At 41.6% G+C, this 26,836-nt stretch overlaps 1 protein-coding gene across 5 annotated transcripts in view; it reads right to left on the bottom strand.

The window, feature by feature from the left end:
- Nucleotides 1-21,721, bottom strand: part of Myo5a (myosin VA) — a 168,041-nt gene extending 146,320 nt beyond the window's left edge. For 2 of the 5 annotated variants that reach the window (XM_039080851.2, XM_039080852.2), the window contains exon 1: nucleotides 21,237-21,719. In XM_039080851.2, the coding sequence (XP_038936779.1) occupies nucleotides 21,237-21,263 (27 nt within the window). In that variant the 5' untranslated portion in view covers nucleotides 21,264-21,719. Of the gene's footprint in view, nucleotides 1-21,236 lie in introns of all 5 variants that reach the window. The other 3 variants (XM_039080847.2, XM_063264937.1, NM_022178.2) reach the window with 3 other exon arrangements.
- Nucleotides 21,722-26,836: the final 5,115 nt, after the last annotated feature.

Here is a 26,836-nt window from a genome sequence, read left to right as displayed (position 1 = left end):
AGTTGTTGAACTACTTTTCATAGATATTTAGTACCTAGGTAACTACAAATGGTACTCATTGATAAGTGGATATTAGCCCAAATGCTCGAATTACCCTAGATGCACAGAACATATGAAACTCAAGAAGGATGACCAAAATGCGTATGCTTCACTCCTTCTTTAAAAGGGGAACAAGAATACCCTTGGCAGGGAATAGGGAGGCAAAGTTTAGAACAGAGGCAGAAGGAACACCCATTCAGAACCTGCCCCACATGTGGCCCATACATATACAGCCACCAAACTAGATAAGATGGATGAAGCAAAGAAGTGCAGACCGACAGGAGCCAGATGTAGATCTCTCCTGAGAGACACAGCCAGAATACAGCAAATACATAGGCGAATGCCAGCAGCAAACAACTGAACTGAGAACGGGACCCCCGTTGAAGAATCAGAGAAAGGACTGAAAGAGCTTGAAGGGGCTTGAGACCCCATATGAACAACAATGCCAAGCAACCAGAGCTTCCAGGGACTAAGCCAAAGACTATACATGGACTGACCCTGGGCTCCAACTGCATAGGTAGCAGTGAATAGCCTAGTAAGAGCACCAGTGGAAGGGGAAGCCCTTGGTCCTGCCAAGACTGAACCCCCAGTGAACGTGACTGTTGGGGGGAGGGCGGTAATGGGGGAAGGATGGGGAGGGGAACACCCATATACAAGGGGAGGGGCTAGGGGGATGTTGGCCTGGAAACCGGGAAAGGGAATAAAAATTGAAATGTATAAGAAATACCCAATTTAATAAAGATGAAGGAAAAAATGGTATTCATTTCCAATCAACCCTCAACTGATACAGAAGCTTTTAAAAGTTTAAGTAATTTCTTCTATGTTAATAATCTGCGAATGACAGAAAATGAAATCTTTAGAAAGAAACCAAATGTGAAAAACAGATGTCAGGTGATAAACCTGATGTCAAATTGAATTTGAACAACATTAAATAGAAAGTGCTTCTGGAATTAAGAGGACAATTGGACTCCTAGAGAGTTGAAGTTTTGTGTCACATGAGCCTGTTTAAGTCAGTTGATATCTACATGAGGACTGTGAGGAAACCATGTGATACTGGCCCCCAGGATAACAATGTCTTTGCTTAGAAAATCTTACTGGTAGTACTGACCAGTGTTACTGAGATAAAAAGAAAAACACAATTCATCATAGCCTTTGCAATTCTCTTCTTTAGATGCATTAAGTCGTTTATTATATGGCTATTAGCTGTACATGTTTCTTCTGAATAATTTTATATACTCACTCATTCGCTTACTCACACTCTTTTGGCAGGAAGAGCCTGGCATCAGACAACTACATAAAATTACCATTAGTTGTCACCATAAACAAGTAATGATGAATCCATGTTACCATGGAAGGTAAGCATGGGAGCCAACACCTGAATTCAACCACCCAGTGGGCTGAGACAAGTGGACTTTGAGTTCAAGGCCAGCCTGAGTCACATGGCAACAATCTCTTGAAAGAAAACAAAAACTTCTCACAGAAAACTGTTTATTTTATGAGCTGCTTAAGTTACATTTATCTTCTGTTTTTTCTACCTATTTCTAAATCAAATTTGAATTTAGAATACAGTTTTTGAGAGCCCCTTAGGAGCCAATCTCTATTAAAAAAAACTACTAAGTGAAGGTTGGGTGGGGGTAGGGACAGGGTGACAGAATGAGGAAGGAAAAGGCATCTTCTGCTACCTACTTGCCAGGTCCAGGCCTCTGCTTGGTCACTTTCAAAGGACATCATGGCAAACAACTGTCACACTGTCATTACTCTCTTTCTCATTGGTGGAAAAAATATGTTTTAAGAGTCAAAGAGGTTTGGTCCAAATGGGATGGTAAAATCAGTACTGAACGCTGGAGTGCCTGGCCCTCTGACTCTAGAGGCAACTATACACAAGCGGTGTATGTAAATTCAGACAGGCACAGACATACACATAGAAATGAAGGCATGAAGTGAAGAAATAAAGAAAGAAATCCTTTTAAAAAGTATAAACAAATGAAGATGTCTCAACTTTCATTCCTTGACAACTACGCTTTATCTTTCTTATTCAGACTACAGCTCAAATATTATCTTTCAAAATCATTAAAATATTATCTTTCAAAATCATTATCTTTATTTCCTTCACATTTTTTAAGGAACTGGACACATTGATAAATTCAAAGAACAAGTCTTCTCTAGTTGAAAACAAAGCCTTTTGCATATTATTTTCTTCAAAAAAAATCACTTAAGAAAATTCTTCAAAAACAGAAGAAAAAAAGGAAGAGAAGGGAAAGACAGGCAGAGGGAAATAAAGCAATGTTATGGAGAGCAACAGCACTGCAGTTTCGCCACTGTTGCTTCACTATCCAAGAGGAGCAGGGACCACACTGAGGCCACGGATAGATAGCCTCCTGACCACCAGCAAGCTCTCTAAAGACAGCATGTGCTTACAACAGAGCCTTTGTGGAGGACTCACATGAGAACAGATCCCCTCAAGTAGTATGTGGGAGAAGTAGGTACTCAAGTTTAGAAATAAATGTGGCAGCCATGCTTTTACTTCTAACACTCAGAAGGCAAATGTAGGCAGATCTCTTTAAGTTTGGAGCAGCCTGTTCTACAAAGTGAGTTTCAGGCCAACTGGGGCTATATAGTGAGAACCTATCTCAAAAAGAAATGCAAACGAACAAGAAAGTAAATATGGGGCTTGGGAGGAGGACTGGCCTTCCTCAAGAAAACCACCTTTACTTATGTTTCATAGAATTGGCTCTTTCTGGTATGAGCTTTCATCTCAACAATAAAAGATTAGAAGATGGGTCTGGAGAGATATTCTTAACCTGGTCAGAGGTTAAGAACATGTTTTGCCCTTGCTGAGGACCACAGCCCAGCTTCCACCCAGAGCAGCCTGTAACTACAGCTTCAGAGGATCAGTCGCCCTCTTCTGGCCTCTGCAGGCAACTGTACTCAGAGGCATATAGTAATATGTACACACATAATCTAAAATGTAAAACAAATCTGTAAAAAAGGTTAGGAGACATCAGAGGACAGACAGGTCATATGTCACATATATTTATCTGGAGAATGTATGAGTTGGTGTGCCAAAATGGGTTTTACACTAATGTTCCCTGACTTATCTGTGCAATATCTGTAACCATTATCCTTGTCAGTTGTACAAACTGGTTGACAAGTATAACAGCGCTTCTACTCCTGCTTCCTTAACTGCCTAAAGGTTCTCATTAATGAACAGTCTGCTGAGATGACCTATCTGTTGAGAATATTCATGAGTAACTTTATACAGGTGTGAACAAGACATTGTCTTTCCATTTCAGCAAACGATAAAATTAGAGAGCAAATAGTACCATGTTCATCTAATAACCTTAAATTTTTTACTATGTTCTCAATTTTTTTACCTCAGCTCTCTTCCTTGTCTGTCTGCACTTTAAATTTTACTAGACAAATAACAAAATTCCAAGTAATTTGACTCTGACAGGTGATCTACATTTTAGTAGGACTGTGTAAGTAGAGGCCACAGCTTCCCTCCAACCCTTCCAAAGAGGTGAGCCACAAAGTTCTAATGCTTGTAAGCGTTCAGTGGCTGCTCTGCTGTTCCTCCTTTAACATGTTAGTATCTTGCTTTCTTCTTCCCCTGCTGACACTTAAAAACCTGCAGCTGCTGTAAACTTGGGTGTCCTAGGGCCAGCCCTGGCTGGAAGCCTGGAGCACCTCTCACTCATGCTTTAATTGAAGTCTTCTGCCCACTCACTCTTACTCATACCCACTTTTCCCATATTACTGAAACTTCAGTTCTTGCCTCTGTCATGTTCAGGTTTCTAGGCCTGAGGAAATTAACTCTTTAAAAAGTTATGTACGATGGGAAGACTCTGGATATAGCCAGAGTAGCTAGAAGTTACGAATCAAGGCTGGATTATTTTACATTAGTAATGTTTGAGATGTTCAGAGTGTAACTAGAGTTCATCTTTCACCTCCGGATATTTACCATACACATGAATACGTGCAGTCTTATTCACATCAAAGCCCCGATATTCTGTTTCACTGCTATGCACAAAATCAAACCCAGAGCTTCTTGGGCCTTCTAGGCACGAGCTCTAAAACTGAGTTACATCCCCACCCAAACTGTTCCATTTTGCTTAAGACAGAAATGGTTTTTTTTCTACAAGAATCTTAAAAGCTTAAGTATCTTATATGACCAGGAATTTATTTTTATATTTAGCAAGAAGTCTAGAGAAGGTTCTCTCAGTCTAATGATATAACTAAGAACCTAGATTCTGGGGCTACAGAGATGGCTCAGGGGTTAAGAGCACTCACAGCTCTTCCGGAGGCCCTGGGTTCAGTTACGAGCACCCATCCACACAGCAGCTCACAACTGTCTGTGGTTCTGGAAGATCCAATATCCTCTTCCGGCCCCATGGGTACTGCATGCACATGGTGAACATACATACGTGCAAGCAAAATATTCAGACACATCAAATAAAAATAAATACTTTTTAGAAAAGAGCTGGGACTCTGGGACTGATGAGACTGCTCGGCAGGTGAAGGTGCTTGACAGTCTGAGTGCTCTCCTAGGGGAAGGAGAGCACTGACTCAGGCAGTCACTTTAGACAAGTATAGAGTGCTTGTGATTGTAATTCTTACTGCCACAGCTCAGAACACTGTAGTATGCAGAATAGAAGAAGAGACCAGGTTTGGTTAATTCTATGACTTGGTCTGCAATGTCCTCCCGAGGTTCATGTGCTAAGGCTATGTTCTCAGTACTAGCTACTGGCAGAACATTGAAAAGGAGGGGCCTGTGGAATGCCTGAGATACTGGATTGTGTCCTTCTGGAGACATCAGGAGTCTGTCCCCTTCCTATCTCTCACTTGCTTCCCAGATGTCGTGAGGTGAGCAGCACCTCTGCTACATGTTCCTGCCATGATGTGCTGCCATGCCCAAGGCCAAAACCACCAGGATAGCTAAGCATGGACTGAAGCCTCTACAACTGTCAGCCAAAAACCAAACCAAACCAGCCAAACACACAAACTACCATCACCACAACAAAAAACCCAACTTTTTTTTTAATATTTTATTTATTTATTTTATATATATGAGTACACTGTAGCTGTCTTCAGACACACCAGAAGAGGGCATCAGATCTCATTAGAGATGGTTGTGAGCCACCATGTGGTTGCTGGGATTTGAACTCAGGACCTCGGGAAGAGCAGTCGGTGCCCTTAACCACTGAGCCATCTCTCCAGCCCCCAAAACCCAACTTTTTAAAAAAGCTGATTATAACAAATGTTCTATTACAGGAACAGAAAGCTAACTACTAACACTGGTAATTTTTCTCTAGATTTTTATTTTTCTGTTCCTAGAAATTTAGCTTCAGAGCATATTTTCCTCTCTCTCTCTCTCTCTCTCTCTCTCTCTCTTTCTCTCTCTCTTGCACACGTGCACACAAACGTGCGTGTCAAATTCTGGAAACTATATGTTATACATTACTTTTATTTTATTCCCTCATCGTTTAAAATAAAAGTAGAATACTTTTCTAAGTTGAACACAGGCGCTCATGCCTGAAATCCCAATACTCACAGGAGGTGAAAATAGAAGTATTGTTGAGTTCGAGGCCAGCCTGGGCTACTCTATGTAGGAGTAGGCTAGGCTGGACTACAGATGGAGAGCCTATATCAGAGTATACACAGACACACAAATCCCAAATAAAAACCCTTTTCCAATTTTCTCAAAAGTAGTATCTTCATGTTGACAATTTCATTAATAGAAAACAAACAAAACCTCTTATGAAGACAAACTCTATATGGCAGAGTCAGCTGACAGCACATAGCTGAGGAAAACAGCAGTGGGAAAAGACTGGTCCTCTTGTTCTCTCATCCTGGCCTGGTATTTGTCACCTACTTACACACACAAACATTTGTTAAGTCAACTGTATTTAAAACCAATAAATAAGACCTCTATGAAGTGATAAAGTGGGGCATATTTAGAGTCTGACAAGTCAAAGTCACACAGTGATTTCTGGAAAACTGTCCCAGAGAGCAGTCAGAGCAGCAGAGAGCAGTCAGCAGAGGAAATAAGAAAATCCAAGCACAGCCTGAATGATTCATGTGGAAATCAGAACATCAGATAGGCCTTCAGACAAATCAATAGCTTAGCATGGTCTCAAGTGAACAATCTCCACCATTCTTTCTCTCTGGTCTCTTGGGGAGGGGGAGAAGACACACAGAGAAAAAGGTTCTAAATCTCTTAATGAGGCAGTTATCCCATTAATTATGTTTTTTGTCTCCCTGGAGTTAAGTGCCAGCTGCATCTGATGTCACTGCTCCTGAAGTCCAAAGGATAGCAGCTACTTGGGGTGCTCACGGATAACAGTGAATGCTAACAGAAGCAGTTCCAGGGCTCTTGGCAAGTCTTGGTATTCAGACCACATTCTGAATAAACTCAACTACACACATTCAGACTTAAAAAAAGTCAATATCTAAGCAAGTCAAGAACACATGAGGTTTTTGTTTTGAAAGGCACCCCAGTATGTAACCCAAACTGGCCTCAAATTCCTGGGCTGAGGTGATATTCCTGACTCAGGCTCCTAAGTAGCTAGAATGGTAGACAGGCATAAGTCATCACATCTGACCAGAAGACAAGAAAGCGTTGTTTAGCCTTAAAAAGGAAATTACTGAAGCTAAGATTAATATACAAAACCACTCAATCACAATTGTGTCTTGTAGGGTTTTTTCTTTGTGTGTGTGTGTGTGTGTGTGTGTGTGTGTGTGTGTGTATGACTGTGAGTGTGTGTATGAGTGTGAGTGTGTGTGTATGAATGTGTGTGTGAGTGTGTGTGTATGAATGTGTGTATGAGTGTGTGTGTGTATGAGTGTGTGTATGAGTGTGTGTGTGAGTGTATGTGTGTGAGTGTATGTGTGTGAGTGTGTGTGTATGAGTGTGTGTGAGTGTGTGTGTATGAGTATGAGAGTGTGTGTGTGAGTGTGTGTGTATGAGTGTGAGAGAGAGAGAGTGTGTGTGTGTGTGTGTGTGTGTGTGTGTGTGTGTGTGTGTTTGGAATCACTTTCTGATCCACTTCCTGATTACAGGTATGCCTCCTCACACCTGGTTTATGTAGTTTGGTTTTATATTTATTTTTTAACTTTAATTTTTTCTTTTTAATGAATGAGTTTTATAGTTAAACAGACACCTATTCCCATCACATATATAAACATGGTTTTTGTGGGTATTTTTTATATACTCAGGAGCCCATTCTCACCTCAAACTGCAGCAATCATCCTGTTTCAGTTTCTCAAACACTGGGATTATATTTTTCATGAAGTCAGATGAGAATCCCAATCTCAACCCAACCAGTTAAGTTCCACCGCATGTTTTGTGCTCAGTTCTGTCGCTGTTGAGACAGTGTCATATCCTTTAGCCTAGGCTCTTCCAACTCACTGTATAGCTACCTCTAGCCTCAAACCTGTGATCCTCCTGTGTCAGCCCCCACTGCTGTCCTAGATGCTTTTGAGACACAGCCTAGTTGGGGCCCAGCTCGGAAAGACCAGCCAGACCTGGATGGCTCTGCAGGTGGTAGGCACCACAGCAACTTTCGTTCCTCCACTGATCTGTCTGGTTCCCATAGGAAACATTGATTCCAGAGAGATCACATCTCATCCAACAGAAATGGACATCTTTTGAAAGACTGGGTCTTTTAAGACCTCTGGCCAGTTTCCTGTATATATTTCAGTTGAAACTTGTTATGAGAAACTAATTACATTTGAAACCCAGGGGACTCATTGAAATACATTATCTATTAACTCCTTTTCAGAGATCACCTTATTTCACTATTGATTCAAAGATTATCATCTACACTACCTTTCTGCTCTGCTGTATTGTTCTCCCCTTTACCCAGTAGCCTCTCCAAACTGAAAGGCAACAGCTGAGCCAGGCCATCCTGTACTAAGGGACTGATGCAGTGCTGTGAGGATCCTAGGTGGTTGGTTTAGCCAGGGATAGTCACCGTGGAAGGTACATAACACACTCGTTACTTCACCCTGCAACATGGCTTGCCAAACACTGGCAAGGATCCTTCATCTGCTCAGTTAACTCTAACTCCGTCTGGTCTCTGCAGCTGCTGATCCTCTCCATCATCAGAATCTCCTTCCAGTCAGCTGGCATGACTGACAGAGTTCACAAAGGCGTACCAGTGTTTAAGAATTTATTCCTGGGAAGGTGAGACCCTGTAGCTTATATTCTGAGCTCTAAGTATGTGAGTTTCCTTGATGTTGATCTCACCATTACCCAGTTTCTATATCATTGTTATCACTTACTACAGAAAATGGGACAACCAGCCAACCTCAGTGAAAACCACAATTGAAATTCTTTCTATGGGAACATAAGAAAGCTTTTGGTCCCCTTCAGTTCATGGGGGAACTTCAAAACATTACAAGTACTTAACATAGGTTAAGTTATATCTGTATCCTAACACTGTGGAACCATTAAAAACATTTGGAAAATCAGGCATAGTGACTCACAACTGTAATCCTGGCACTGTGGGAGGCTGGAGCAGGACCACTTTGAGTTTGAAGCATTTTCCTGATCTGCATTAAATATTTATTATATTTTTACTACTTTAAAATATGGAATATATATGTATATTCCCTATACAGGTGAGAATAATCTTGAACTTTTGATCTTCTTGTGCTTCCCCTACCCAACAGGTACTGATATTGTGAATTTATGGATTCATAAACCACTCTGGGTTTATGAAGGACTGGGATCAAACCCATGGCTCCATGCATACCAGGCAAGCACTCTGCCAGCTGAGCTATACTGAGCCCTTAAATATATTTTAAGAGAATGTATTCCAAAGTAATCTTGCAAGTGATTTCCTTTACTATTTCATACCTATTAATAGCAGAAGTAATAGATATTTCTCAATTATCCTTTAATATAAAGAAAGCAGTTTTCCTAGTTGTCATTAAAACTAGAAAAAGAATTACTAGGTCACTACCATGTGCCAGGTCTCCTCACATACTCACATAATGAAGTGAAATATTAAGGCTATCCAGGCAGCAGGCATTGTGCTTCACACCTACAGTCCTAGCATTTGGACAGTGAGACAGGAAGATTCCTAAACTTCAAGATTAGTCTGGGCTACAGTGGGATGGTCTGAGTTCAATCACCAGAATCCAGCACCCATATGGCAGCTTACAACCCTCTGCCTCCAGTTCCAGAGGACCCAACACCCTCTTCTGATCTCCACAGGCACCAGGCATATACATGGTACACATCCATACATTAAGGCAAAACACTGACACACATTTAAAAAATGAATAAATGAATGAATGAATGAATGAATCTAAAATGTTGGCACTGTGGCACACGTGTTAATAGTCCTAAGCCTGGGTAGGTGGAGATGGGTGGGTCCATGGGGCTTGCTGCTCTGTTAGCCAAGCCTAACTGCTGAGTTTCAGGTCAATGAGACCCTGGTTCAAAAAATAAAGTGAGCAGCTCCCAAGGAACAACATTCCCAAGGCTGTTCTCTAGCCTCCATATATACACACATATACACATATACATGCACACATACAGACAGACATAAATACACACATAAACACAAACATACAAATATGAGAAAACTGAAGTAGAGAAAGGGTAAGTAACTGGTTTAAAGGGTAAGTAACATAAAAAGTTATAGCAAAAAAAAAAAAAAAAGGCAGGGGGAGGACAGCAGGGCTGGAGAGATGGCTCAGCTGTTTAAGAGTACTAGCTGTCATTTGCAAAGGACCCTGGGTAATCCCAACACTCCCGTGGCAGCTCACAGTTGTGTACAACTCGTACTCTCTTCTGACCCCTATGGGCACCAAGAATAGACATAGTATACAGACATACATGCAGGCAAAACACTCAAACATATAAAAAGTTATTTAAAAAAGAAAGAAGAAATTGAAGGAGGAAGATAGCAAAACCAGGATCTAGTCTTGGGTGTGTCCATGCCTTAGTTGCTATGATACACTGCCACTCTTTCAGGGAAAAGAGATGAGTCAAAGTCAAGGAAGAAAACACTCACCAAAGCTAGACTGTCTGGCTTTTGAGGAACACTGACAAATTTGAGTTGCTTGGAAACTCTAACAGGACAGTGGAATTTTTCTTTTTAAAAGTTCACTGTTTTAGGTAAGCCAGGTATGGTAAAGCAAGCCTTTACTCCTACTTGTGGAAGGTAGAGGCAGAGGCAGCAGGACTGGCTGACACAAGTTCAGGCCCAGCCCCATCTACACAGTGAGTCCCAGGCAAAACCACCAAAATCTACTGGTAAATAAAAACAAAGTTTGCTTATAAATAAGCCAGATAAATAAAGCATATTCTCTCACACATATAGAACTAACACCAGTCGATCTGAGAGCAGATAGCAGTTGGAAAAGGTGGGTAAGAGAGAATGAAAAACAAGTTTGCATTTGTTGAGCGTGCTCTACCACTGACCTGCATTCCCACATCTTTGTTCCTTCTCCTCCACCCACTCTAGACAATCTCTCATTCTTAGAGCCCAGGCTGGACCAGAATTTACTATGTAGCCCAAATTGGTCTCCATCTTGTGACAATCCTCTTGTCTTGGCCTCCAGAGTGTTGGGGGTAACACCATAAGCCCACCACGCCCTGATACTCAGCGCACCCTTTTACATTTTTTTGATTTTGAGAAACAGCCTCAGTTAATGCAGCCTGGGCTAGCCTTAAATTCATTCTAGAGCCCAGGTGGGCCTTGAATTTACAATCCTGTTAAACATCCTAAGAGAATGACATTGCAGGCTTTCTGTAACCAAGTGTAGCAAAGAACTTTTAAAAGGCTATCTGGACCACAACAAGTAAACAGTAATTAGTATAGAATAACTATTTTGCCAGAGCCATGCATTTGTCCAAATCATTCAAAAAAAAAAGATTTATTTTATTGATGTGAGTACATTGTCGCTGTCTTCAGACACAACAGAAGAGGGCATCAGATCCTGTTACAGATGGTTGTGAGCCACCGTGTGGTTGCTGAGAATTGAACTCAGGACTTTTGGGAGAATAGTCAGTGCTCTTAACCGCTGAGTCATCTCTCCAGCCCTGACATTTTTAATAGAATAAAACAAAACGAAAAAGAAGAAAAGAAGAAGGAGGAGGAGGAGGAGGAGGAGGAGGAGGAGGAGGAGGAGGAGGAGGAGGAGGAGAAGGAGAAGAAGAAGAAGAACAACAACAACAACAACAAGATTTTAGTACATGAAGAAAAGAAACTTCAAGGATACTAAGGCTCCAACTCAGTTTCTCACTTTCAATTTTCCTTTACCATTGAATTGATACAAATCCTTAGTCTCACACAAGGAATGACCAGAAGGCCTCACGCAGTACCAAGACCTGAGTATTAGTGTTAGGATGCTGCTTGTATCATCTGGCATACTGCATTCTGTGTCGCTGTATAACAGCCGGTTAATGCTGAAGAAACCTAAGGTCTGACACAACTAAAAGCCAACCTATCCTTTTATTACTTCAGACAATGTTACAGTTTGTTATAGTGAGGAAGACATGTTCTCTACAACAAAATGACAACATAATATCAGGTAGTTTTCAAGTTAAAATTGATGATTTACATTCAACACAGAAGCTACATTTTCTCTCTCTCTTAAAATTCTAACTCAATTTTTCTTTCTTGCCAAAATTCTTCAAAGATTAAGGAGGAAAATGTGGAGAGGAAGAATTATTTTTTAATGGCACTAAAAAGAAAGTAAGCGCACCTTTAATCCCAGCATTCAAAGGCAAGGAGAATCTCTTTGAGTTTGAGGACAGCCTGGTTTAAAATAGCAAGTTTCAAGCCAGCCAGGACTACAGAGTGAGGTTCTGTTTTTGTTTTTGTTTTTATTTTTAAAGAAAGTAAGTACTTTAAGTTTCCAGAAGATTAAATACTTAAATAAGTCCATATTTTCACTGAGGAGAATTTCTCAAAATAAAATATGGGTATTGAAATCATCTTCCAGAAGTGGGACATCTAGTCACCCTATCCTTGAGGTAATATATATGTAAGGTGCTATTTTTAACGATGAATGTGAATGTCCTACCCCATATATAAATCCAATTCTCACCAAGGAGACTTGGATTCTGAAACTGTCTAAAACTGACTCACATGCAAAGATTTATGGACAAAGCTGCCTTTTGTAGCAACTTACTTCCAACAGTGAAAAGGACTTGCAGCATAAAAATCATGGTACTTCCAGATGTTGGAGTACACATTAAAGTTTTTCAATAAATATTTATAATATAAAATTATAATACATATTTTGAAAAATCATTAAAAAGTTATTAAGATAGTTTTAAAATTGTTGTTAATTTCAATGAGTATAACTCAGTGAAGGCCCTATATCTGATTTTTAGCATCATACACAAAAAAAAATGTTGACTGTGGTAATCTTAGTGGTATTTAAGTTTCATCCTTTGAATATTCTAAATTATCTACAGTATATCTTTCCCCCTTTTTCTTTTTCTTTCCTCCTCCTCCTCCTTCTTCTTCTTTTGTTGTTGTTGTTGTTGTTGTTGTTGTTGTTATTGTTGTCATCTTTTTTGAGACAGAGAACTCTCTAAATCAGGCTGGCTTTTAACTCACAAAGTTCCACTTGCCTCTCCCTCCCCAGTTCTAGGGCTACAATGTATCTTTTATTCTTTTCAGGGGAGGGGGAGATCAGTGCTAGAAATTGAGCTTAGGGCTTCACACATGGCAGCAAACACCTGGACCTTGAGCTTTATCTCCACTTTTTTCAATGTGCTTTACTTTATGACAGGGTCTCACCAGTCTGCCCAGCACGACTTAAACTGCCTCAGCTTGTCAAGTGGCTAAACTACAAGCCTGGGTCACCCTTTGCTATATAATAAATTTGAGGGCAATCTGGATTACATAAGACTTTGTTTCAAAAGAAAGGGGGAGGACTGGGTAGACGGCTCAGTGGTTAAGAACACTGACTGCTCTTCCAGAGGACTTGGGTTCAATTCCTAAAAACCACATGGCAGCTCACAACTGTCTGTAACTCTTATTCTAGGAGATCCAAAACCCTCACACAGACACATGTGCAGGCAAAACACCAAAGTACATAAAAATAAATTAATTCATTAAAAGAAAGAGGGAGAAATTGTGCAAACGTGTTACTGGTGAAAATGAGGAGGGAGAATAATGTGTGCAAGCAAGGACATAAAGAAAGTAAGAGAAAATATAAAATGCTGAGGAAATACAGCAGAAAAATAGCATGAAGGGCAACATACAACTCACAATGTCTTCACAAAGACTGGATAAAAGTATGCTTCATGCTGTCAGTTTCTGATATGTTATCACTAATTTCGCTTGTGTAGATTTTTCCATAGCTCTATTTTTAAACTTCAAGATGATCTCTAGGGTAATATATCTAGTACCATCTAGGTTAGGTAAAAAAAAAAAAAAAAAAAAAAAACATTTTCACTTCACTCAAAGATCACCATCATTTTTGGTGATGTACTCAGAAACGACATTGATTGGGGATGATTGTTCATTTTGCCTACCCAGCACTATTCCTTCTGATGGGAAATGGCTTTCAGCCATCCCATAAGGTCAGAGTGAGACTATCAATAATAATGCCGGCCCTCTGTCAAGCCTCCAGGCAAGCATAAACTTGATCACTCCTGGTACTCCTCCCACACTGCCGGTAGGGTATTGTGAAAGGAAAGGGCACATGACTTCAAGAAAGGGCAAGAACTTCTCTATCAGGCTTTCTTCCTCCAGGCCCAGAGCTGTACAATCATGTGATCTGCAGATGCTACTCTCTACTCACTCTGAAACCAGTTGTCCTAAGGATGAAAACGATGTCAGACAGCACATGAGACCCAGTGAAACAGTCTCAAAGATACACCTGAGCCTTCAGTCAAGCCTTGCTTAAACTTTCAGGTCACACAAGCAATTAAGTCCCTTTCTGGCTTTGGATAAGTTTTCTCTTTCTTCCAACTAAATGAACTCTACAGGGCTAAAGAGATGGCTCAGAGGTTAAGAGTTCTTATTGCTCTTGCAAAGGACCTAGGTTCAGTTCCCAACACCTAAATCAAGTGGCTCCAGTTCCAGGTAATCCAACGCCCTCTAACATCCAAGGATACTTGTGCATTCACTATTCACATAAATTCATGCAGAGGTGCACAAACACACACACACACACACACACACACACACACACACAAAATCAAATAAATAAGTAAATCTTTAAATCAGTTCTAGCTGGTTAACTGCTTAAAATGTTTCTGTCAAAGAAACATTTGGTAATTTATTGTGTTAGAAATGGCTCAGCAGTTATAAGCATTGTCTGCCCTTCCAGAGGTTCTGAGCTCAATTCTCAGCAACCACATGGTGGCTTACAACTATCTATAATAGGATCAATGTCCTCTCTTGGCATGCAGATATACATGCAGATAGAGCACTCATAGACACAAAATAAATAAATGTTAAAAAGAAAAAGAATTATCATGTATAGATTACCCAGGCTCTAACTTATATACTACAACTAAGCTGATATCATAACTTGAGGTATTCCATTATTCAAATATAAACTTTAATGTTTACAATAGGAATTCACTTAAAATTATACACATTTATTTCAACTTCTAATACGCTAACAGCTACTAAACTAAGATGTTACAAACTTTTTTTAAATTTTTTAAAAAATTACTACTATATTTATTTGTGTGCACATGCCACAGAATGCATATAGGGGTCCATGCACAACTTGAGGGATTCAGTTCTCTATTCTACCACATAGGTCCTGGGGAGCTTAGGTTGTCAGCTCAGTGGCAAGCACACTTACCCACTATCTTGCTGGCCAAACTCCTACTATTCTTGATGTTTAATACTCTATCGTGATCAACTATATTTGTCAAATTCTATTCCTCTTAAATGTGTAGCCTCTTTCCTGGCTTGATCATTCTATTCTGAAAATTTTCTAGTTTTGGTATATATTTGTCAAAAAACAAGTCACAGCAGGACATGATAGCTCATGTGTATAATTCAAAAATTTAGGAAGAGGCTGAGGGCAGAAGGATTCCTATGAGTTTGAGGCCAGTTTAGGCAAGTAATCCAGAGCAGTCTGGACTTCTGAGTAAGAAAACCATGGAGAGACAGGGCGCATGCGCATGTGTGGGCGTGTGTGCCTGTGTGTGTGCGCATATGCGTGTGTGTGTGTGTGTGTGTGTGTGTGTGTGTGTGTGTGTGCGCGCGCGCGCGCGCTCTTCATTGCTCTTCTAGTTTCACCTTATTTTAAAAGGTAAAATTTGAACAACTGGTCCAGGAGTGACAAGTCTTACTAGAGTTAGAACACCTCTGTAATCTTCAAGCCACTGGACTTTTATGATTTAAGAGACAGTGACAAATTTCAAGAGCAACTCATAGTCACTTTACTTTGCTCAAGCAATTCAGAGAATTATTCTGAGTAATTTTCCATTTGCAGTCTCTAGGAAGAGCTTCCGGGTTTCCTAGGTGGAGCGCTCAGCATGCCCTTATCCTAGCTCCTATTTTCATCCTATATCTAATCCTTCACAGAGCCTTGCCTCTCGAGTTTATTCCCTTGTGTAAACACCGTCTTTCTGTACTACCTCTGTCTACCAGACCTCTACAATTCTCATTTCATTTTCTGAAACAGCTTTCCTTTTGGCCTCTCTGGTTCCCAACTCTTCTATGATTCATTCTCTTCAATATGCCTTATTATGTGTTTACTTCTTTAATCACCTTCTTATAATTTCTTTTTGAATTTTTCTCGGATAGGGTCTTGTTATATAGCTCAAGCCATCCTTGAACTTATAGTAATCCTTTGTCGCAGGAGTACATCAGCACACCTGATCCATGTCATTATTTTCAGTCCATACACCCTCCTGTTTAAGTATTCATTCGCTCACTTATTTAACAAACAGGAGCTAAGCCAAACAGCATGTCAGAGGCTTCTAATGGTATGATAGTGGTAAGACACATTCAACATGGAAATATATCCAGGACATTGACACATAGAAAAAAAGAAGACGCTAGCTATGGTTCAGAATCTGAACAGCTGGATGTCACATCAAATCAGAATTGGTAAAGAAATAAACTATAAAACCCAAGGGAAAGGATGCTGAAGTTCCTAACTCTGGAAACTAGAAGAAACATGCCACTGGCAAGCATAGGGACATTAGAAGGAAACAGGCATAGAGGGAGCATGACTGAGGATGTGCTTGCCAAACTCCAGATCAGAGCACATGATCAGATAATGGATTTCAACAACAAAGTTTCAGAATCTCCAGGAATGGTGTTTTGAGGGACAACACTATTGAATATCAAACTGAACTACACCAGAAAACAGATGCACGTGCGCACACACACACACACACACACACACACACACACACACGTGCACTCAGGTCTATCCTGGTTAAATAGCTTCAGTAGGTACATAAGAAAACATGGAAAAGGCAAATACAACAGCAAATATGCAATCTACTGCCCAACAAAGCTGTTTTCCCTTAGGAAAAATTTAATGGCTTTAGAGTTTCCATCTGATTTTTTTCTTTCCAACAATACTTAGCATCTTCATGTATCACCGGGAATTTTAATCATATTTGATTTAGGTACCCTTGTCCATTCTATAGCATCCATGTACTATCGATGATATGTATGGACTATTAATATGCAATTTATTAAATTGCTGCAGGTGATCTTTCCAGGTCGCATTGAAAAACTTTGTTCCATAAGTGCTGCACCTCTGAAGTTATTAAAATCAGCAATAGATGAGCTTACCAAATAGACATCCACTGTCAAGACTAGCAACTCTCTCCTGAGATTTTAGGTAGACCTTAAATCACACATCCCAGTGAATACACTAAGACTACTAAGTCAGGCATTCTGTATTAGTGAAGTGTACAATATAAAGTAATTCAATAAGGATGTTGAACATTTCTTTAGGTACTTCTCAGTCATTCCATATTCCTCAGCTGAGAATTCTTTGTTTATCTCTGTACCCCATTTTTAATAGGGTTACTTGGCTTTTTGGAATCTAACTTCTTGAGTTCTTTGTATATGTTGGATATTAGACCTATCGGATGTAGGATTGGTGAAGATCTTTTCCCAATCTGTTGGTTGCCATTTTGTCCTAATAACAATGTCCTTTGCCTTACAGAAGCTTTGCAATTTTATGAGGTCCCATTTGTCGATTCTTGATCTTAGAGCATAAGCCACTAGTGTTCTGTTCAGGAAATTTTCCCCTATGCCCATGTGTTCAAGGCTCTTCCCCACTCTTTCTTCTATTAGTTTCAGTATATCTGGTTTAACATCCTTAGTCATCACGGAAATGTAAATCAAAACAACCTTGAGATTTCACCAGTCAGAATGGCTAAGATCAAAATCTCAGGTGACAATAGATGCTGGTGAGGATGTAAAGAAGAACATTCTTCCATTGTTGGTGGGATTGCAAGCTGATACAACCATTCTGGAAATCAGTCTGGAGGTTCCTCAGAAAATTGGACATAGTACTACCTGAGGACCCAGCTATACCACTCCTGGGCATATACCCAACATATAACAAGGACACATGCTCCACTATGTTCATACCAGTCTTATTTATAATAGCCAGAACTGGAAAGAACCCAGATGCCCTTCAACAGAGGAATGGATACAGAAAATCTGGTACATTTTCACAATGGAATACTATTCAGCTATTAAAAACAATGACTTCATGAAATTTTTAGGCAAATGGATGAAACTTAAAAGTATCATTTTGAGTGAGGTAAACCAATCACAGAAAAACACATATGGTATGCACTCACTGATAAGTGGATATTAGCCCAAAAGCTCGGAATACCCAAGATACAATTAACAAACCACATGAAGCTCAAGAAGAAGGATGACCAAAGTGCTTCAGACCTTCTTAGAAAGGGGAACAAAAATACTCACAGGAAGAAATATGGAGATAATGTATGGAACAGAGACTGAAGAAAAGGCTATCCAGAGACTGCCCAACCTGGGGGAGTCCATCCCATATACAGACACCAAACCCAGACAATATTGTGGATGCCAAGAAGAGCATGCTGACAGGAGCCTGATATAGCTGTCTCCTGAGAGGCTCTGCCAGAGCTTGACAAATACAGAGGCAGATGTTCACAGCCAATCATTGAACTGAGAACAGGGTCCCCAATAGAGGAGTTAGAGAAAGGACTGAAGTAGCTGAAGGAATTTGCAACCCCATAAGAAGAACAATACCAACCAACCAGAGCCCTGAGAGCTCCCAGGGACTAAACTAGCATTCCAAGTAAACATAGGGATGGACCTATGGCTCCATCTGCATATGTAGCAGAGGATGGCCTTGTCAGATATCAATGGGAGGAGAGGCCCTTGGTCCTGTCAAGGTTCAATGCCCCAATGTAAAGGAATGTTAGGGCATCGAGGTGGGAGGGAGTAGGTGGGTGGGTGAGGGAGCATCCTCACAGTACTGGGGGTGGCAGGGGAGGGGAGGGGATGGGATAGCGGGTTTCTGGTGGGGAAACTGGGAAAGGGGATAACATTTAAAATGTAAACTAAAAAAATCCAGTAAAAGAAAAAATAAATCTCAAATATTATATGCTACATCTTTTTAAAAAAGTAACTCAATAGTACTGTAATTAAAAAAAACCCTACTGGAAAAATCAACAAATATGCTTTAACCAAAATGTTAGTCTTAAGAAACATTATATCTAGGTATTAAGCTATTGCTCTTAAATATTTAAACTTCTAGAAATTTTTATGAAATGAAAACCCTGCTAAATTGCTATGTCAAAACCATTATCATTCTAACTTAAGAAAATAAATTGAACAGTCCCATGCCCTTCACTGTAATAGGAGCTGATCTGTATCACACATCAAAATCTGCCTCAAAGGTCTGATGACAACTTTTAAAAGGGCACTTTTCATATTTAATCACATGCTGAATATCATAATTATGGCATGTCAGTAACATGTTTTCCTTGAAATCTATCCACCACTTCCCTCTCTACAATTGTCTGCAAGGGACAGATACTTGGGTTATACTGACATTTCTTCTAATGGTTTCCTTTCTTCTCCTAATACTACTCGGTCCTCTAGAATCATTCCAACATTTGCCACATCCAGAGACATCACCTATGTCCTGCTAACACATCTGCCTGCCTGTTGTTAAGGTAACAGCAGGTTATTTATGCCCTTGGAGATTCAAAGTGGGTCAAGAATATAATAAGTAGACTGTGAGTCCTATGAGGAAAGGACTATGATTTGTCCACTGTTAGAAACTCTAAACACCAGACAGAGTATTTGGTATATAGGACAATAAATATTCCCTCCTGTCATTAAACTAAGGCCCGTTCACAAATCAATCCACAAACAACTACAGAATAAGGCTATTCTGAGGTATATCTGAATTTAGGAAAAAGCCCCTTAAGTCCCAACCTGTTTCAGTGACAATCTGTATCTAAGAAGACTATATAAGATGAATTCTATCACCCATAAGGCTGTGATGGAACCCCCAAAACTTTATAATTTAAAAATGACAACACCTCAAGCGCAAGGCTCTGGGTTTGGTCCTCAGCTCCAAAAAAAAAAAAAAAAAAAAAAAGACAACACCTTCCCCATTTTCCCTACAAAATATCTTGTGGGGGTGAAAAACAGGTCTAGAGAAGTCCAGCTACTTACCACCCAATTTTTGCTTATCAGCCTATAATTAGCAGGTCCAAGATGGACTGATGGCAGGGGTCTGGTAGGGGGCCAGACAGGACAGAACAATGTAACAATGTGACAGCTCTTCACAGGGACGTAATTGATACTTGTATCTACTTCGTACATTAACTGCAATGATTAAATGAGTTAGTACTTGCAAAACACTTAGAACTGTACTATATAAGTTAATAAGGTAACTTTTAATCAGTTTCCAATGATAGTCTTATAGACTTGCCATGCCAAAAGAAATTACTAGCTTTAGAGAAATGTTCTAATTGTACACTTCTTAAATCTAGGGCTAGAAAGAAAGTCCCAGGTTCATGCAAGCTCTTCATTTCATGGATGGAAGAAATTAATCATATACCTCATATTTGTTTAAAAAAAAAGTCAGAGGTCACAGAATGCTTTCACAAATAGTATTAAATTTGATCCTCACAACAGCTTGTAAGGAAGGTCAAGAGGACACATAAAATTAACTCTATTTACAAGTAAGAAACCTGAACCAGAGAGGTTATGCAGTTTGCCAAATGGCACACGGTTGGTGGAAAGGTCTAGACCAGATGCAGGTATCTGGATGCCCCATCCAGATTTCTTTCCTCAAGGTTGCAATTTGGGCTCTGGGCTTATTGGTGTCACGTGTGCAAGGAATGATTCCAAACTGCTAAAAGAAGAGCCCAGAAAGCCGGGGCTATCTATATATAGCTCAGTGGTAAAGGGTTTACCTAGTATGCATGAGGCCCTACATTCACTCTCCATGCCAGAGACAAAGGCAGAGATCGAGAGAGACAGAAAGATATGGATTCTGGTAAAATTTTGAAAACGTGAACTAGAAAAGTTAAGGCAATTCTGTTGAGTGGGATTAGAAATAATTTTAATAATCATTAGCTGGCAAAACACTTATTGAAACCATAACATAAGATACCACGAATGCATACACCACGCGCTGCCCAACGCAGATTTTCTGAACAGTCTCTCCAAAAATACGCCATTCAGAGATTACCAGACCCTGAGAATATGGGCGTCGGTTTACGACTGAAAAGGCTGCTACTTCCCCTAAACGAAGACCAAAGGGGAAAGGCTCGCCGGAAAGGAGGGTGAGGACACAGCTAACGAGGCTCTCGGGGATAACGCGCAGGTTGCAAACTCCCAGCCACCGACGAGCCTAAGAATAAGCTCGCCATCTCCGGGCAGCATCTTCCCAAAGGCTCCGCACCCCAGGCCAATGGCAAGAACCCCGCAGCTAAAGGTGAAAGTGGACTGGCTAGATCTGCAGAATCCGAAATAATCTCCTGGAGAGGTTGCCTAGCGCATACCCGCACAGGACGTTATTTTAAGCACGAGTCCCGAGAGAGCGGCTCGAGCATCTATCTGCCCAAGAGCATCCCATCCGAAATGGGATCGGGAGGCAGGGCAGGGAGGTGCAGCCGGGTAGGGAGGTGCAGTCCCGTGGAACCCGCCGGTCCTACAACCACGGTCCCGGGCGCGCGACCCCTCCCCAGGGCACGGCCCCGCGGCGCGCGTTACCTTGGTGTAGAGCTCGGACGCGGCCATGGCGGGCCCAGCGCCGACGCCCCCCGCCTGGGCGGAGGCCGCAGCTCGCGTGGCGGCCGCCCGCGCGGGTGAAACGGCGGCGGGCGGGGAGCAGGGGAAGGGCCCGGCCGGGCAGGGCGGGCCAAGCTGGCGGGCGGGCCCGGGCGGGGCGGGGCGCGTCAGGCGCTAGCGGCGGGCGGGAGCCTGACAGTCATCACCTCCGGGGTTCACCGGCCGCGTGAGCCCGAGGCGCGTGCTCGTGGGCTCCGGGTAGCAGCCGCGTCCCGCCTCAGTCTCCCCAGCCGCCTGCTCCGCACACACAGCCGTGGCGGTCTCCTCAGCAGCCTCGCGTCCTCAGCCCCCCGTCTCCCTCAGTTTCCTCAGCCGCTTCGCCTCCTCAGAGGCCTGGTCTCGGTAGCCTCCTCTGTCTCCTCAGCGGCGCGCGGTGCAGCCGCCGCCGCCGCCGCCCTATGCATTGTGGGAGCGGGAGGAGGCTGCGCTCGAGCGCGGCCACCGTGATCGCTCTCGGCTCTCTCGGGCTCACGCTGCCTCCCATCGGCGGCGGGCACCGAACATCCTCAGCCCACGCGGCTGACATCTCAAACCTGCTTTGGCCGAGTGCCCCAGCCTGCGCGAACGTGGGGCAGTACGGGAGCGCGTCCCGCGTGAGGCAGGAACTGTTAAGAGTGTAGACCCGGCAGCCTCGAGGCTGCTCCTCCTGGTCCCGCTGTTTGTTGGGAGAGGACTTGGGGTTTGGGAGGTTTCATGGAAGGCCTCTTGGTGAACCTGCAACTCCAGAAGAGCCTTGCTCACTGCAGAGCGGGGAAGCTTGCACCACCCGGAATTTGAAGGATGCCCAAGGTCACACTGGACTTGGGTTTGCAGTAGGGTCCCTTGGTGATGCAAGAACATAGGGTGGGCTCTAACACAGAGGAACTCAAATGAACCTGAAAACAAGATGGCCCTGGGGAACAGCCACCGTAGACCTGAGTGTTTGCATAGGTTCACCACCATTCAGAACAAGACCTTTTGTTCTGCTGATCTGTTAGGCTTGACAGCACCAGAAAAAGGCAGCCACTGAGAGAAACTCAAGTGCTTGCGACCTTGACCCAGTCTATTCCTTACCCTTACTCAAGCACAGGAGTGTGGTCTTTTCATCCCATGTTCTCTTGAGCCACACCTTCAAACTTGAAGTAATCTTTTAAAATTTTAGCCTTTTTTTATGTGTCCATCGTTTTTCTTTAAACTCTTAAGTTGTGGCCAGTGCCTATCATGGGAAACTGAGACCAGTTTTATTGTTTGGCTCATTGGGCTTGAGATAGCCCCGGTTTTCTTCAAACTCCATCCTCCTGCCTCTGCCTTGTGAGCGCTGAAACTTTAGAGACGAGGTTCTGAGAGGAGTCCAATCGAAGTCAGAGCACAAGCCTAGCTCCCTGGTTATGTCTGAACTTGAGAAGTGGGTATTTGAAGGAAGACTCTTCACTCCGTTGATGTTTCTGGATTCCATCCTTTCTTTGTCTACCTGTGAAAGAAGCCAAAATGTACCTCTGGCCAGCAGAGCATCCAAAGCATTGAGTTGAGCGCCTATCTCTTATACTTCCTTCAAGTATGTAGAAAGTGCCTGCTTCCTTACCCTCCAGATCTTAGCAACCTGTCAGGACAGTTGAGAAATACTGAGTATGACAGGGCGGGGGTGGAGGGAGGGAGACACCAAAACACCCAAATCAAAACCCTAAGAGTTCTTGTGAAAGTGACTCTTATTTACATGAACAAAAATAAAATTGGAATGGTTCTTTCATAATTTTCGAAGACATACATTCATCTACCCAGATGTAAGAGAAAGAGGATATGGGGGCGGTTTTTTTTTTTTTTTTCCTTTTGGTGGTGGTAGTGGTGGTGGTAAAGTCTCTTTGTTTAGTTGACCCAGAACAATCATACCTCTCCGCCTTGAGTCCCAGGAGTGCTGAAATTGCAGATGCATGCCACCACATACACTTGGGGAATGGGTTTCTGACCACTAACCTCTTGCTTCAAACAGGAAAAGAACAAACTTTAAACAAAACACACCCAACCAGCAATGGGGAGAGGGGCATTCTGATGGTGGACTCTTCTATCTAATGCATATACATATTTATAGCCTAAAGCACTCTGTTATTACTAACGTCTGAAAACCAGAAGCAGGGCCCACACCCCAAAAGTTGGTATAAGGTAGTGTATATTTTATTGTAAATTGATAAAATTTTCAGTTATTGCTTTATAAATTAAGAACATTTTCTTGTAAATTTTTTCAAATGAAAACACGTTTAAAAAAGATCATTTCCTCCAAAGTTCAGATGTCCCTTGACTTTCTTTTATTTTTTTTAACTTGAAAGAGTCATATCCCAACAGACCAATTATAAATAAGAATACTATTAATTTGAAGTGCACTTACTTACTGGCCCTAATCTACTGAACAGCCGTGGCATAGCTTAGCCTTATCTACCTTGAACCTGCTCAGAACAATTAAATTCGCCTGTTGTTGGACAGAGTCATCTAACACAAAGTCTAACTAGTGATGGTGGCGAATAACTTAAGTAATTTATTGCATACTTGTCCAAAGAAAAATGCTGGCCACACAGAAGTGTAAAGCCATCTGTCATTTCCCTTGGTGAAAGCGTGGCTGACTGGGAGCTACAACTTACTGCCACAGTCCAGCAACATAAGGCAGTGTGTTACTGACTGCCAGTCACTAGGTTGAAAACAACTTGTTAAGACAATTGGCAGTTAATTCAATTCATGTGGGTTCAATTCCCAGCACCCATATGGTAGCTAACAATTGTCTATGACTCCAGTTCTAGAGAATTTGATATCCTCTTCTGGACTCCATGGATACCAGGCACACAGACAGACATGCGAGGAAAACACCCATACAAGTTAAATAACTAAGTATAAAGATCATTCCAAAAGTTCTGGACTGGGGATGTAGCTAGTGCTATAATACTTACTGAGTCCCTGGTGAGGCCATGGGTTCCACTCCAATACTACCGAAAATAGGTTAGGAGAGAAAAAAAGAGTGCATTTTCTCCTGAATATATGCCACTTTTATATCATATCATTGTAAAGTAAAAAAAAATGAGCCATTCCAAGTCAAGGACTCTATCTCTGTACATACATACATACATACATACATACATACATAATATATATATATGTACATCCATATGTATTCATGAATGCTACTGTTATCAATGACTATTCAGAGATACAGTGTACCAGATGTTATTCTACATGTCGAGAATTCCTGTGAAAACTCTCTATAGATACTCATGGGTTTAGATTCTTATTGGGGAGACAAAAAAGTTAAAAGGTATAAAGTGTATGTACTCACTTGCTCGAGTAATATAAATATTATAAAATGTGCTTCAACAATGGAGATGTATGATCTCAGTTCTGGAACTGGAGAGCCCAGACCAAGGTCTAAGAACATGGGTCCTCCTGAAGACTATAAGAGACAGTGTGTTTTCCATGTTTCTCTCCTGGCTTCTGTCATTTTGTTCAGAAACTTTTTTCTCCTTTTTCTTCTTTTGATCCAGATCCTTGTTGTATAGAGAGTCTGGCTGGCCTGGAACTCATTCTTGTACCTCAGCCTCCCAGTGCTGGGGTTACAGGAGTATGCCACTCAACATTGTCTCTCACAGTAATGATCCTAGTTCTATAGGCATGGCCTAATTCTAGAGGCAGAAACAAAGTGCTAGTTACTACTTATCGAACTACTTAGTCAGTGTTCACATCTATCCTAGTGTATAATGTTTCTGAAGGCTGGGTCCTGGGCAGAGGGAAAGTTTGGGTGAGTGAAGAAGTCCTGATCATCTGTCCCTGATAGGACAGACAGAGGAATGGAACACTGGTGCATATAAGCAGCTCTGTGTTTTATACTATAACCCTAGCTCTGAGGAGGCACAGGCAGACGCAGGGGGATTCTGGCAAGTTCAAGGCCAGCCAAGGCTGTATATTTTAATCCTGCCTGAAGAGGTAGAGTAGTTAAGCTCAAAAGTTTTGTTTTGTTTTGGAGCATTTCCTTTTGAGCACATTTTCCAGGCTCATTTTGTATTTATCTCCTCTTCCATTTCTCCAACATGCCTGGCTTCCTTTAAGAATGGGTGGCTTGTTGCTATCATAGTATTTGGCTTATAGACTCTTAGCTACAGCAAAAAGAAATAAGTATCTATCTTAATTGATACATGTGTACTTGCCTATAAATGCCTTTAAATGTAGCTACTTGTATCTATGTTAAGTCAGCCATAAGTTCACATTGTATGAAGTTCTTAATTTATTACTACATAGATGACCCTTCCTTCTTATAAACTTCATTCAAACATAGCAGAGCCACACGTCTATTATTTATACAGAATCTCCCTTTTAGCCTAGACTGTCTCCCAATTTATAGCAATTCTGCTGTAGCTTGCCTCCTATTAGGATTATAGGATTCCATACTACACTCACCTTGACCATCTTTTTAACTTTTATTGACTGGTTGGTTGGTTGGTTGCTAGGACATATGAAGGTCAGATGACAACTTGAAGGAATTAGATCTCTGTTCCACCATGTGGGTCCTTGGTATAGAATTCAGTTCATCAGGCTTGGGAGCAAGCATCTTTACCTGCTGAGCCATTTCACCTCTCTCTCCCTCTCCTCCCCCCCCCATTCTTATGTATATTGTTGTTAAGAGGTTCAAATAAGGGAAGTGGCAAAGTGTGCTGGAGAGCCAGGCATGGTAGTGCATGCTCTAATCTGAGTACATGATAGAGAGGAAAAGCATTAGGAGTTGGAATCCAGCCTGAACTGCATGAGAACCTGGAGAGGGGGGCATCTGGGGATGAGTTCCATTGGTAAGAGTGCGTATCTGGCATTCTTGAAGCCCTGGGTCTGATTCCCAGCACTGTGTGTAAATTGACTGTGGTAATTTGGTGTGACTGTGTTCTAATCATTGAAATTATTTTGGTTTTGGTTGGTTGGTTGGTGTGGTTGGTTAGAGACAAGATCTCTTATAGTCTAGACTGGCTTCAAACTTACAACGTAGATGAAGATGGTCTTGAACTGATTCTCTTGCCACCTCCACCTCCTCAGTGCTGAGATTCCAGGTGTTTGCCTCCATCACTAGCTCCAACTCACTATTTTCACCTGACAGACAACAGCGCTGTACTGTACTGTACTGTACTGTACTGTGAAAATCCATACACAAGACTTTGGAGCTACCTAGAACTTCTGTTTGCCAAATGCACAGTAACAGAGTTAGGCAACTTTTGAGACAAGGGGCAATTATATCAAAGTTAGGCTCCAAGCTTTTGTTTGGCAGGAGTTACAGTAGCAGAGGCACAGCAGCTCTTCCCACAAAGAAGCAGCTGCTGAAGCAGGCTTATGAGGCTGTTCCTAGGCGGATGTTAAGCCTGAATCTCCAGCCTTTCTAATAGTTTTCTAAGTCATCTGATATACAGCTCTTGACAAATCCTTTTCACTGCTTAAATGACTCTGAATCTTATCCTTGTGATTCAGAACTGTGACCATTTGGAGTGATACAGCAAGACTGAATGGAAGTAGCCACAATCTTAAGAGTA

The sequence above is a fragment of the Rattus norvegicus genome, chromosome 8, assembly GCF_036323735.1.
Source record: "Rattus norvegicus strain BN/NHsdMcwi chromosome 8, GRCr8, whole genome shotgun sequence".
Classification (NCBI taxonomy): domain Eukaryota; kingdom Metazoa; phylum Chordata; class Mammalia; order Rodentia; family Muridae; genus Rattus; species Rattus norvegicus.
Note: the sequence above shows the minus strand (reverse complement) of the source record. Positions and strands in the feature narration are given on the sequence as shown.